We start from the raw sequence: 13,153 nt of genomic DNA, 5'->3' as shown, positions 1-13,153 counted from the left end.
CCATACCACGGGCGGGATTTGAACCCGCGGTCAGAGAGTCTCAAAACTCCAGACTCTCTCTTTAGACACTGGGCCAGCTAGCCACAATAAGATTCGTCTGGAGTTTTGAGACTCTCTGACCGCGGGTTCAAATCCCGCCCGGGGTATGATTTGTTTGCAGTCGTGTCATTACGATTTCGTGAGTCATGTTGACGGCAGTGAGGGGACTTGAGCTAGAGTTCGTCACGGCCACGCTAGCTGGAGATTCGTCTGTAAAAACTTGCATTTGTGGTCACAGAGGTGCCTGTGCTAACCTTCCTATGGTGTAGAAATATACCTAGTTGGATGAATCTTATTGTGGCTAGCTGGTCTAGTGGCTAGCGCGACGGGCTGGAGTTTTGAGACTCTCTGACCGCGGGATCAAATCCCGCCCGTGGTATGGTTTGTTTGCAATCATGTCATTACGATTTCGTGAGTCATACTCTTATAATTGTGTGTATTTTGTAGACCAGTACTGTGACCCGCTGTACCTCAAGTCCCACTTATCACCGAGGTACAACATCGAAGGAGAGACAGTACTGTGACCCGCTGTACCTCAAGTCCCACTTATCACCGAGGTACAACATCGAAGGAGAGACAGTACTTTGACCCGCTGTACCTCAAGTCCCACTTATCACCGAGGTACAACATCGAAGGAGAGACAGTACTTTGACCCGCTGTACCTCAAGTCCCACTTATCACCGAGGTACAACATCGAAGGAGAGACAGTACTGTGACCCGCTGTACCTCAAGTCCCACTTATCACCGAGGTACAACATCGAAGGAGAGACAGTACTTTGACCCGCTGTACCTCAAGTCCCACTTATCACCGAGGTACAACATCGAAGGAGAGACAGTACTTTGACCCGCTGTACCTCAAGTCCCACTTATCACCGAGGTACAACATCGAAGGAGAGACAGTACTGTGACCCGCTGTACCTCAAGTCCCACTTATCACCGAGGTACAACATCGAAGGAGAGACAGTACTTTGACCCGCTGTACCTCAAGTCCCACTTATCACCGAGGTACAACATCGAAGGCGAGACAGTACTGTGACCCACTGGACCTCAAGTCCCACTTATCACCGAGGTACAACATCGAAGGAGAGACAGTACTGTGACCCGCTGTACCTCAAGTCCCACTTATCACCGAGGTACAACATCGAAGGAGAGACAGTACTGTGACCCGCTGTACCTCAAGTCCCACTTATCACCGAGGTACAACATCGAAGGAGAGACAGTACTGTGACCCACTGGACCTCAAGTCCCACTTATCACCGAGGTACAACATCGAAGGAGAGACAGTACTGTGACCAGCTGTACCTCAAGTCCCACTTATCACCGAGGCACAACATCGAAGGAGAGACAGTACTGTGACCCGCTGTACCTCAAGTCCCACTTATCACCGAGGCACAACATCGAAGGAGAGACAGTACTGTGACCCACTGGACCTCAAGTCTCACCTATCACCGAGATACAACTAATATCAGTAAGTGTTATATTTTGGTTGTGCCAGCCCCATATTATAATAAGTTTATTCAGGTATAAACAGTTACATACATTATCATAAGTTTATTCTGGTATATACAGTTACATACATTATCATAAGTTTATTCTGGTATATACAGTTACATACATTATCATAAGTTTATTCTGGTATATACAGTTACATACATTATCATAAGTTTATTCTGGTATATACAGTTACATACATTATCATAAGTTTATTCAGGTATATACAGTTACATTATCATAAGTTTATTCTGGTATATACAGTTACATACATTATCATAAGTTTATTCTGGTATATACAGTTACATACATTATCATAAGTTTATTCTGGTATATACAGTTACATACATTATCATAAGTTTATTCTGGTATATACAGTTACATACATTATCATAAGTTTATTCAGGTATATACAGTTACATACATTATCATAAGTTTATTCTGGTATATACAGTTACATACATTATCATAAGTTTATTCTGGTATATACAGTTACATACATTATCATAAGTTTATTCTGGTATATACAGTTACATTATCATAAGTTTATTCTGGTATATACAGTTACATACATTATCATAAGTTTATTCTGGTATATACAGTTACATTATCATAAGTTTATTCTGGTATATACAGTTACATTATCATAAGTTTATTCTGGTATATACAGTTACATTATCATAAGTTTATTCTGATATATACAGTTACATACATTATCATAAGTTTATTCTGGTATATACAGTTACATTATCATAAGTTTATTCTGGTATATACAGTTACATTATCATAAGTTTATTCTGGTATATACAGTTACATTATCATAAGTTTATTCTGGTATATACAGTTACATTATCATAAGTTTATTCTGGTATATACAGTTACATTATCATAAGTTTATTCTGGTATATACAGTTACATTATCATAAGTTTATTCTGGTATATACAGTTACATTATCATAAGTTTATTCTGGTATATACAGTTACATTATCATAAGTTTATTCTGGTATATACAGTTACATTATCATAAGTTTATTCTGGTATATACAGTTACATACATTATAATAAGTTTATTCTGGTATATACAGTTACATACATTATAATAAGTTTATTCTGGTATATACAGTTACATACATTATAATAAGTTTATTCTGGTATATACAGTTACATTATCATAAGTTTATTCTGGTATATACAGTTACATACATTATAATAAGTTTATTCTGGTATATACAGTTACATACATTATAATAAGTTTATTCTGGTATATACAGTTACATTATCATAAGTTTATTCTGGTATATACAGTTACATACATTATAATAAGTTTATTCTGGTATATACAGTTACATACATTATAATAAGTTTATTCTGGTATATACAGTTACATACATTATAATAAGTTTATTCTGGTATATACAGTTACATACATTATAATAAGTTTATTCTGGTATATACAGTTACATTATCATAAGTTTATTCTGGTATATACAGTTACATTATCATAAGTTTATTCTGGTATATACAGTTACATACATTATAATAAGTTTATTCTGGTATATACAGTTACATTATCATAAGTTTATTCTGGTATATACAGTTACATACATTATAATAAGTTTATTCTGGTATATACAGTTACATACATTATAATAAGTTTATTCTGGTATATACAGTTACATACATTATAATAAGTTTATTCTGGTATATACAGTTACATACATTATAATAAGTTTATTCTGGTATATACAGTTACATTATCATAAGTTTATTCTGGTATATACAGTTACATTATCATAAGTTTATTCTGGTATATACAGTTACATACATTATAATAAGTTTATTCTGGTATATACAGTTACATTATCATAAGTTTATTCTGGTATATACAGTTACATACATTATAATAAGTTTATTCTGGTATATACAGTTACATTATCATAAGTTTATTCTGGTATATACAGTTACATACATTATAATAAGTTTATTCTGGTATATACAGTTACATACATTATAATAAGTTTATTCTGGTATATACAGTTACATACATTATAATAAGTTTATTCTGGTATATACAGTTACATACATTATAATAAGTTTATTCTGGTATATACAGTTACATTATCATAAGTTTATTCTGGTATATACAGTTACATACATTATAATAAGTTTATTCTGGTATATACAGTTACATACATTATAATAAGTTTATTCTGGTATATACAGTTACATACATTATAATAAGTTTATTCTGGTATATACAGTTACATACATTATAATAAGTTTATTCTGATATATACAGTTACATACATTATAATAAGTTTATTCTGGTATATACAGTTACATTATCATAAGTTTATTCTGGTATATACAGTTACATACATTATAATAAGTTTATTCTGGTATATACAGTTACATTATAATAAGTTTATTCTGGTATATACAGTTACATACATTATAATAAGTTTATTCTGGTATATACAGTTACATACATTATAATAAGTTTATTCTGGTATATACAGTTACATTATCATAAGTTTATTCTGGTATATACAGTTACATACATTATAATAAGTTTATTCTGGTATATACAGTTACATACATTATAATAAGTTTATTCTGGTATATACAGTTACATTATCATAAGTTTATTCTGGTATATACAGTTACATACATTATAATAAGTTTATTCTGGTATATACAGTTACATTATCATAAGTTTATTCTGGTATATACAGTTACATACATTATAATAAGTTTATTCTGGTATATACAGTTACATACATTATAATAAGTTTATTCTGGTATATACAGTTACATACATTATCATAAGTTTATTCTGGTATATACAGTTACATACATTATAATAAGTTTATTCTGGTATATACAGTTACATTATCATAAGTTTATTCTGGTATATACAGTTACATACATTATAATAAGTTTATTCTGGTATATACAGTTACATACATTATCATAAGTTTATTCTGGTATATACAGTTACATACATTATCATAAGTTTATTCTGGTATATACAGTTACATACATTATCATAAGTTTATTCTGGTATATACAGTTACATTATCATACATAGCAGCAGTGTGTAGAGAACCCAAGATAACCCAAAAAAGTCAGTGACTTTCCATTATGTGAGTTTAATAATTCAAGACTAGGCTTTTGAACTTCATATACACAATTTCTCAGTTTATATATCTTAGGACACTCCATGATTTTTATAAACGGTGAATCACCTGGTCCAGCAGACTATGCTGGCCAGCAAGAATCTCAAACCACTAAGGATCCGACACCTTTTCAGTGAAAAATACAAACATAATTGGAGGATCTCGAAACCAAACACAAACCCAAGTAGCCATCCAGTAGAAAATTTGTGTCAGACGATTTTATTTTCATGGAAACTCAGGGGGACTTAATTATTAATTTGAGAATAACATGAAATATTTCACTTTTTCCTACCTATTAAAAGTCCACCACGTCTGAAAAAAATAGTTTTAATAACAAAATTAGGTTTAACTAGATACATACTGCGTTTCTCATCCTTAAAAAAGGAAACACACCATCACTCCATCCATAGCTGTCTCTCCAGATTGTGATGTCTTGTTCGTCAGGAAACAGGACAAGTGCGTCTAAATACATGTCTGTATTATAGAGTACAAGCACTGTGCCACTCACCAAGCTATGTATAACTCCTACGTGTTTAGAGCTTCATAAATTAAAAAAATTATTTCAGGTATAAGTATTATTAAAAAGAAAAAAGTGGACCCCCGGTTAACGATATTTTTTCACTCCATAAGTATGTTCAGGTGCCAGTACTGACCGAATTTATTCCCATAAGGAATATTGTGAAGTAGATTAGTCCATTTCAGACCCCCAAACATACACGTACAAACGCACTTACATAAATACACTTACATAATTGGTCGTATTCGGAGGTAATCGTTATGCGGGGGTCCACTGTATAGAGGGTAACTAAACTAAAAGAGAAAAAATATAAATTCTTACCTGAAAAAATATGGAAATAGTATATGACTTACCTATGTAGCATGTAGATGAAGTTAAATATGCAGTTGAAGACGGACATGAGGAGATCAGCAGCACTGAGATTCACTAGGAAGTAGTTGGTTGGTGTTCGCATTCTGCGATGAGCTGAAACAAAACTGGAAGTCAACACAGGAGAAATATATCATGGAACATGTAGTTAAACCAGTGGCAAGTGAGTGTTATAACACACAGGCCAGTGCGCCTGGTGGTTAACGCTCTCGCTTCACACGGTGAGGACCTGGGTTCGATTCCCAGCCAGAGTAGAAACATTGGACGTGTTTCTTTCCACCTGTTGTCTATGTTCCCCATCAGTAAAATGGGTACCTGGGTGTTAGTGGACTGGTGTGGGTCGCATCCTGGGTGTTAGTGGACTGGTGTGGGTGGCATCCTGGGTGTTAGTGGACTGGTGTGGGTGGCATCCTGGGTGTTAGTCGACTGGTGTGGGTGGCATCCTGGGTGTTAGTGGACTGGTGTGGGTGGCATCCTGGGTGTTAGTGGACTGGTGTGGGTGGCATCCTGGGTGTTAGTGGACTGGTGTGGGTGGCATCCTGGGTGTTAGTCGACTGGTGTGGGTGGCATCCTGGGTGTTACTGGACTGGTGTGGGTGGCATCCTGGGTGTTAGTCGACTGGTGTGGGTGGCATCCTGGGTGTTAGTGGACTGGTGTGGGTGGCATCCTGGGTGTTAGTCGACTGGTGTGGGTGGCATCCTGGGTGTTAGTGGACTGGTGTGGGTGGCATCCTGGGTGTTAGTCGACTGGTGTGGGTGGCATCCTGGGTGTTAGTCGACTGGTGTGGGTGGCATCCTGGGTGTTAGTGGACTGGTGTGGGTGGCATCCTGGGTGTTAGTCGACTGGTGTGGGTGGCATCCTGGGTGTTAGTCGACTGGTGTGGGTGGCATCCTGGGTGTTAGTCGACTGGTGTGGGTGGCATCCTGGGTGTTAGTCGACTGGTGTGGGTGGCATCCTGGGTGTTAGTGGACTGGTGTGGGTGGCATCCTGGGTGTTAGTCGACTGGTGTGGGTGGCATCCTGGGTGTTAGTGGACTGGTGTGGGTGGCATCCTGGGTGTTAGTGGACTGGTGTGGGTGGCATCCTGGGTGTTAGTGGACTGGTGTGGGTGGCATCCTGGGTGTTAGTGGACTGGTGTGGGTGGCATCCTGGGTGTTAGTGGACTGGTGTGGGTGGCATCCTGGGTGTTAGTGGACTGGTGTGGGTGGCATCCTGGGTGTTAGTGGACTGGTGTGGGTGGCATCCTGGGTGTTAGTCGACTGGTGTGGGTGGCATCCTGGGTGTTAGTGGACTGGTGTGGGTGGCATCCTGGGTGTTAGTGGACTGGTGTGGGTGGCATCCTGGGTGTTAGTGGACTGGTGTGGGTGGCATCCTGGGTGTTAGTGGACTGGTGTGGGTGACATCCTGGGTGTTAGTCGACTGGCGTGGGTGGCATCCTGGGTGTTAGTGGACTGGTGTGGGTGGCATCCTGGGTGTTAGTGGACTGGTGTGGGTGGCATCGTGGGTGTTAGTGGACTGGTGTGGGTGGCATCCTGGGTTTTAGTGTACTGTTGTGGGTCACATCCTGGGTGTTAGATGGGTGGTGTGGGTGGCATCCTGGGTCTTAGAGGATTGGCGTGGGTGACATCCTGGGTTTTAGTGTACTGTTGTGGGTCACATCCTGGGAGTTCGTGGATTGGTGTGGGTGGCATCCAGGTTGTTAGTGGACTGGTGTGGGTGGCAACCTGGGTGTTAGTGGACTGGTGTGGGTGGCATCCTGGGTGTTAGTGGACTGATGTATGTGGCATCCTGGGTGTTAGTGGACTGATGTGGGTGGCATCCTGGGTGTTAGTGGACTGGTGTGGGTGGCATCCTGGGTGTTAGTGGACTGGTGTGGGTCGCATCCTGGGTGTTAGTGGACTGGTGTGGGTGGCATCCTGGGTGTTAGTGGACTGGTGTGGGTCGCATCCTGGGTGTTAGTGGATTGGTGTGGGTGGCATCCTGGGTGTTAGTGGACTGGTGTGGGTCGCATCCTGGGACAAAACTGACCTAATTTGCCCGAAATGCGGAGCATAACAAGGAACTTTCTATATAGTAGTATGTCATTGATGTCAGCTATGGTCTGTATACCTTGTACATGTATTGGTAGTAAAATAGATATTATTAGTATTATTATTCTGCTAACCACAGGCCAGTAGTGCTCTAACCACACTAGTGTGACGCGGGTCTTGGTCATATGATGACCCATAGCTGGAGCTTTTGGTCATCTGACCGAGGCCTTCCACTGGCTTACCGGTCCACACCTTCAGAAATACTTGTTATAACTATTCCTTGTAATGTCTTAAGTTGTGACAATATTGTTAAACAGTTTAGTGTTGGTCCTTAGTCTGGTAATTGACTGGACTGGTCCCAGACCAGTCAAACAATGTATAGTGTTGGTCCTCAGTCTGGTAATTGACTGGACTGGTCCCAGACCAGTCAAACAATGTATAGTGTTGGTCCTCAGTCTGGTAATTCACTGGACTGGTCCCAGACCAGTCAAACAATGTATAGTGTTGGTCCTCAGTCTGGTAATTCACTGGACTGGTCCCAGACCAGTCAAACAATGTATAGTGTTGGTCCTCAGTCGGGTAATTCACTGGACTGGTCCCAGACCAGTCAAACAATGTATAGTGTTGGTCCTCAGTCTGGTAATTCACTGGACTGGTCCCAGACCAGTCAAACAATGTATAGTGTTGGTCCTCAGTCTGGTAATTCACTGGACTGGTCCCAGACCAGTCAAACAATGTATAGTGTTGGTCCTCAGTCTGGTAATTCACTGGACTGGTCCCAGACCAGTCAAACAATGTATAGTGTTGGTCCTCAGTCTGGTAATTCACTGCACTGGTCCCAGACCAGTCAAACAATGTATAGTGTTGGTCCTCAGTCTGGTAATTCACTGCACTGGTCCCAGACCAGTCAAACAATGTATAGTGTTGGTCCTCAGTCTGGTAATTCACTGCACTGGTCCCAGACCAGTCAAACAATGTATAGTGTTGGTCCTCAGTCTGGTAATTCACTGCACTGGTCCCAGACCAGTCAAACAATGTATAGTGTTGGTCCTCAGTCTGGTAATTCACTGCACTGGTCCCAGACCAGTCAAACAATGTATAGTGTTGGTCCTCAGTCTGGTAATTCACTGGACTGGTCCCAGACCAGTCAAACAATGTATAGTGTTGGTCCTCAGTCTGGTAATTCACTGGACTGGTCCCAGACCAGTCAAACAATGTATAGTGTTGGTCCTCAGTCTGGTAATTCACTGGACTGGTCCCAGACCAGTCAAACAATGTATAGTGTTGGTCCTCAGTCTGGTAATTCACTGGACTGGTCCCAGACCAGTCAAACAATGTATAGTGTTGGTCCTCAGTCTGGTAATTCACTGGACTGGTCCCAGACCAGTCAAACAATGTATAGTGTTGGTCCTCAGTCTGGTAATTCACTGGACTGGTCCCAGACCAGTCAAACAATGTATAGTGTTGGTCCTCAGTCTGGTAATTCACTGGACTGGTCCCAGACCAGTCAAACAATGTATAGTGTTGGTCCTCAGTCTGGTAATTCACTGGACTGGTCCCAGACCAGTCAAACAATGTATAGTGTTGGTCCCAGACCAGTCAAACAATGTATAGTGTTGGTCCTCAGTCTGGTAATTCACTGGACTGGTCCCAGACCAGTCAAACAATGTATAGTGTTGGTCCTCAGTCTGGTAATTCACTGGACTGGTCCCAGACCAGTCAAACAATGTATAGTGTTGGTCCTCAGTCTGGTAATTCACTGGACTGGTCCCAGACCAGTCAAACAATGTATAGTGTTGGTCCTCAGTCTGGTAATTCACTGACCAGTCAAACTGGTCAGTCCAGACTGGTCCCAGACCAGTCAAACAATGTATAGTGTTGGTCCTCAGTCTGGTAATTCACTGGACTGGTCCCAGACCAGTCAAACAATGTATAGTGTTGGTCCTCAGTCTGGTAATTCACTGGACTGGTCCCAGACCAGTCAAACAATGTATAGTGTTGGTCCTCAGTCTGGTAATTCACTGGACTGGTCCCAGACCAGTCAAACAATGTATAGTGTTGGTCCTCAGTCTGGTAATTCACTGGACTGGTCCCAGACCCGTCAAACAATGTATAGTGTTGGTGGTCAAACAATGTATAGTGTTGGTCCTCAGTCTGGTAATTCACTGGACTGGTCCCAGACCAGTCAAACAATGTATAGTGTTGGTCCTCAGTCTGGTAATTCACTGGACTGGTCCCAGACCAGTCAAACAATGTATAGTGTTGGTCCTCAGTCTGGTAATTCACTGGACTGGTCCCAGACCAGTCAAACAATGTATAGTGTTGGTCCTCAGTCTGGTAATTCACTGGACTGGTCCCAGACCAGTCAAACAATGTATAGTGTTGGTCCTCAGTCTGGTAATTCACTGGACTGGTCCCAGACCAGTCAAACAATGTATAGTGTTGGTCCTCAGTCAGACCAGGTAATTCACTGGTAATTCAACTGGTCCCACACCAGTCAAACAATGTATAGTGTTGGTCCTCAGTCTGGTAATTCACTGGACTGGTCCCAGACCAGTCAAACAATGTATAGTGTTGGTCCTCAGTCTGGTAATTCACTGGACTGGTCCCAGACCAGTCAAACAATGTATAGTGTTGGTCCTCAGTCTGGTAATTCACTGGACTGGTCCCAGACCAGTCAAACAATGTATAGTGTTGGTCCTCAGTCTGGTAATTCACTGGACTGGTCCCAGACCAGTCAAACAATGTATAGTGTTGGTCCTCAGTCTGGTAATTCACTGGACTGGTCCCAGACCAGTCAAACAATGTATAGTGTTGGTCCTCAGTCTGGTAATTCACTGGACTGGTCCCAGACCAGTCAAACAATGTATAGTGTTGGTCCTCAGTCTGGTAATTCACTGGACTGGTCCCAGACCAGTCAAACAATGTATAGTGTTGGTCCTCAGTCTGGTAATTCACTGGACTGGTCCCAGACCAGTCAAACAATGTATAGTGTTGGTCCTTAGTCTGGTAATTCACTGGACTGGTCCCAGACCAGTCAAACAATGTATAGTGTTGGTCCTCAGTCTGGTAATTCACTGGACTGGTCCCAGACCAGTCAAACAATGTATAGTGTTGGTCCTCAGTCTGGTAATTCACTGGACTGGTCCCAGACCAGTCAAACAATGTATAGTGTTGGTCCTCAGTCTGGTAATTCACTGGACTGGTCCCAGACCAGTCAAACAATGTATAGTGTTGGTCCTCAGTCTGGTAATTCACTGGACTGGTCCCAGACCAGTCAAACAATGTATAGTGTTGGTCCTCAGTCTGGTAATTCACTGGACTGGTCCCAGACCAGTCAAACAATGTATAGTGTTGGTCCTCATAATTCACTATAGTGTATAGTGTTGGTCCTCAGTCTGGTAATTCACTGGACTGGTCCCAGACCAGTCAAACAATGTATAGTGTTGGTCCTCAGTCTGGTAATTCACTGGACTGGTCCCAGACCAGTCAAACAATGTATAGTGTTGGTCCTCAGTCTGGTAATTCACTGGACTGGTCCCAGACCAGTCAAACAATGTATAGTGTTGGTCCTCAGTCTGGTAATTCACTGGACTGGTCCCAGACCAGTCAAACAATGTATAGTGTTGGTCCTCAGTCTGGTAATTCACTGGACTGGTCCCAGACCAGTCAAACAATGTATAGTGTTGGTCCTCAGTCTGGTAATTCACTGGACTGGTCCCAGACCAGTCAAACAATGTATAGTGTTGGTCCTCAGTCTGGTAATTCACTGGACTGGTCCCAGACCAGTCAAACAATGTATAGTGTTGGTCCTCAGTCTGGTAATTCACTGGACTGGTCCCAGACCAGTCAAACAATGTATAGTGTTGGTCCTTAGTCTGGTAATTCACTGGACTGGTCCCAGACCAGTCAAACAATGTATAGTGTTGGTCCTCAGTCTGGTAATTCACTGGACTGGTCCCAGACCAGTCAAACAATGTATAGTGTTGGTCCTTAGTCTGGTAATTCACTGGACTGGTCCCAGACCAGTCAAACAATGTATAGTGTTGGTCCTCAGTCTGGTAATTCACTGGACTGGTCCCAGACCAGTCAAACAATGTATAGTGTTGGTCCTCAGTCTGGTAATTCACTGGACTGGTCCCAGACCAGTCAAACAATGTATAGTGTTGGTCCTCAGTCTGGTAATTCACTGGACTGGTCCCAGACCAGTCAAACAATGTATATAGTGTTGGTCCTCAGTCTGGTAATTCACTGGACTGGTCCCAGACCAGTCAAACAATGTATAGTGTTGGTCCTCAGTCTGGTAATTCACTGGACTGGTCCCAGACCAGTCAAACAATGTATAGTGTTGGTCCTCAGTCTGGTAATTCACTGGACTGGTCCCAGACCAGTCAAACAATGTATAGTGTTGGTCCTCAGTCTGGTAATTCACTGGACTGGTCCCAGACCAGTCAAACAATGTATAGTGTTGGTCCTCAGTCTGGTAATTCACTGGACTGGTCCCAGACCAGTCAAACAATGTATAGTCTGGTAATTCACTGGACTGGTCCCAGACCTCAAACAATGTATAGTCCTCAGTCTGGTAATTCACTGGACTGGTCCCAGACCAGTCAAACAATGTATAGTGTTGGTCCTCAGTCTGGTAATTCACTGGACTGGTCCCAGACCAGTCAAACAATGTATAGTGTTGGTCCTCAGTCTGGTAATTCACTGGACTGGTCCCAGACCAGTCAAACAATGTATAGTGTTGGTCCTCAGTCTGGTAATTCACTGGACTGGTCCCAGACCAGTCAAACAATGTATAGTGTTGGTCCTCAGTCTGGTAATTCACTGGACTGGTCCCAGACCAGTCAAACAATGTATAGTGTTGGTCCTCAGTCTGGTAATTCACTGGACTGGTCCCAGACCAGTCAAACAATGTATAGTGTTGGTCCTCAGTCTGGTAATTCACTGGACTGGTCCCAGACCAGTCAAACAATGTATAGTGTTGGTCCTCAGTCTGGTAATTCACTGGACTGGTCCCAGACCAGTCAAACAATGTATAGTGTTGGTCCTCAGTCTGGTAATTCACTGGACTGGTCCCAGACCAGTCAAACAATGTATAGTGTTGGTCCTCAGTCTGGTAATTCACTGGACTGGTCCCAGACCAGTCAAACAATGTATAGTGTTGGTCCTCAGTCTGGTAATTCACTGGACTGGTCCCAGACCAGTCAAACAATGTATAGTGTTGGTCCTCAGTCTGGTAATTCACTGGACTGGTCCCAGACCAGTCAAACAATGTATAGTGTTGGTCCTCAGTCTGGTAATTCACTGGACTGGTCCCAGACCAGTCAAACAATGTATAGTGTTGGTCCTCAGTCTGGTAATTCACTGGACTGGTCCCAGACCAGTCAAACAATGTATAGTGTTGGTCCTCAGTCTGGTAATTCACTGGACTGGTCCCAGACCAGTCAAACAATGTATAGTGTTGGTCCTCAGTCTGGTAATTCACTGGACTGGTCCCAGACCAGTCAAACAATGTATAGTGT

At 41.8% G+C, this 13,153-nt stretch overlaps 1 protein-coding gene across 1 annotated transcript in view; it reads right to left on the bottom strand.

Annotated features, from left to right (window-relative positions):
- Positions 1-13,153, bottom strand: part of LOC128704905 (uncharacterized) — a 69,471-nt gene that overhangs the window by 32,077 nt on the left and 24,241 nt on the right. The window contains exon 2 of the mRNA XM_070104329.1: positions 5,581-5,692. Coding sequence (XP_069960430.1) covers positions 5,581-5,692 — 112 coding nt within the window. The remainder of the gene's footprint in view (positions 1-5,580; positions 5,693-13,153) is intronic.

This window comes from Cherax quadricarinatus, chromosome 91 (genome assembly GCF_038502225.1).
Source record: "Cherax quadricarinatus isolate ZL_2023a chromosome 91, ASM3850222v1, whole genome shotgun sequence".
NCBI lineage: Eukaryota > Metazoa > Arthropoda > Malacostraca > Decapoda > Parastacidae > Cherax > Cherax quadricarinatus.
This window is presented reverse-complemented; position numbering and strand designations above follow the sequence as displayed.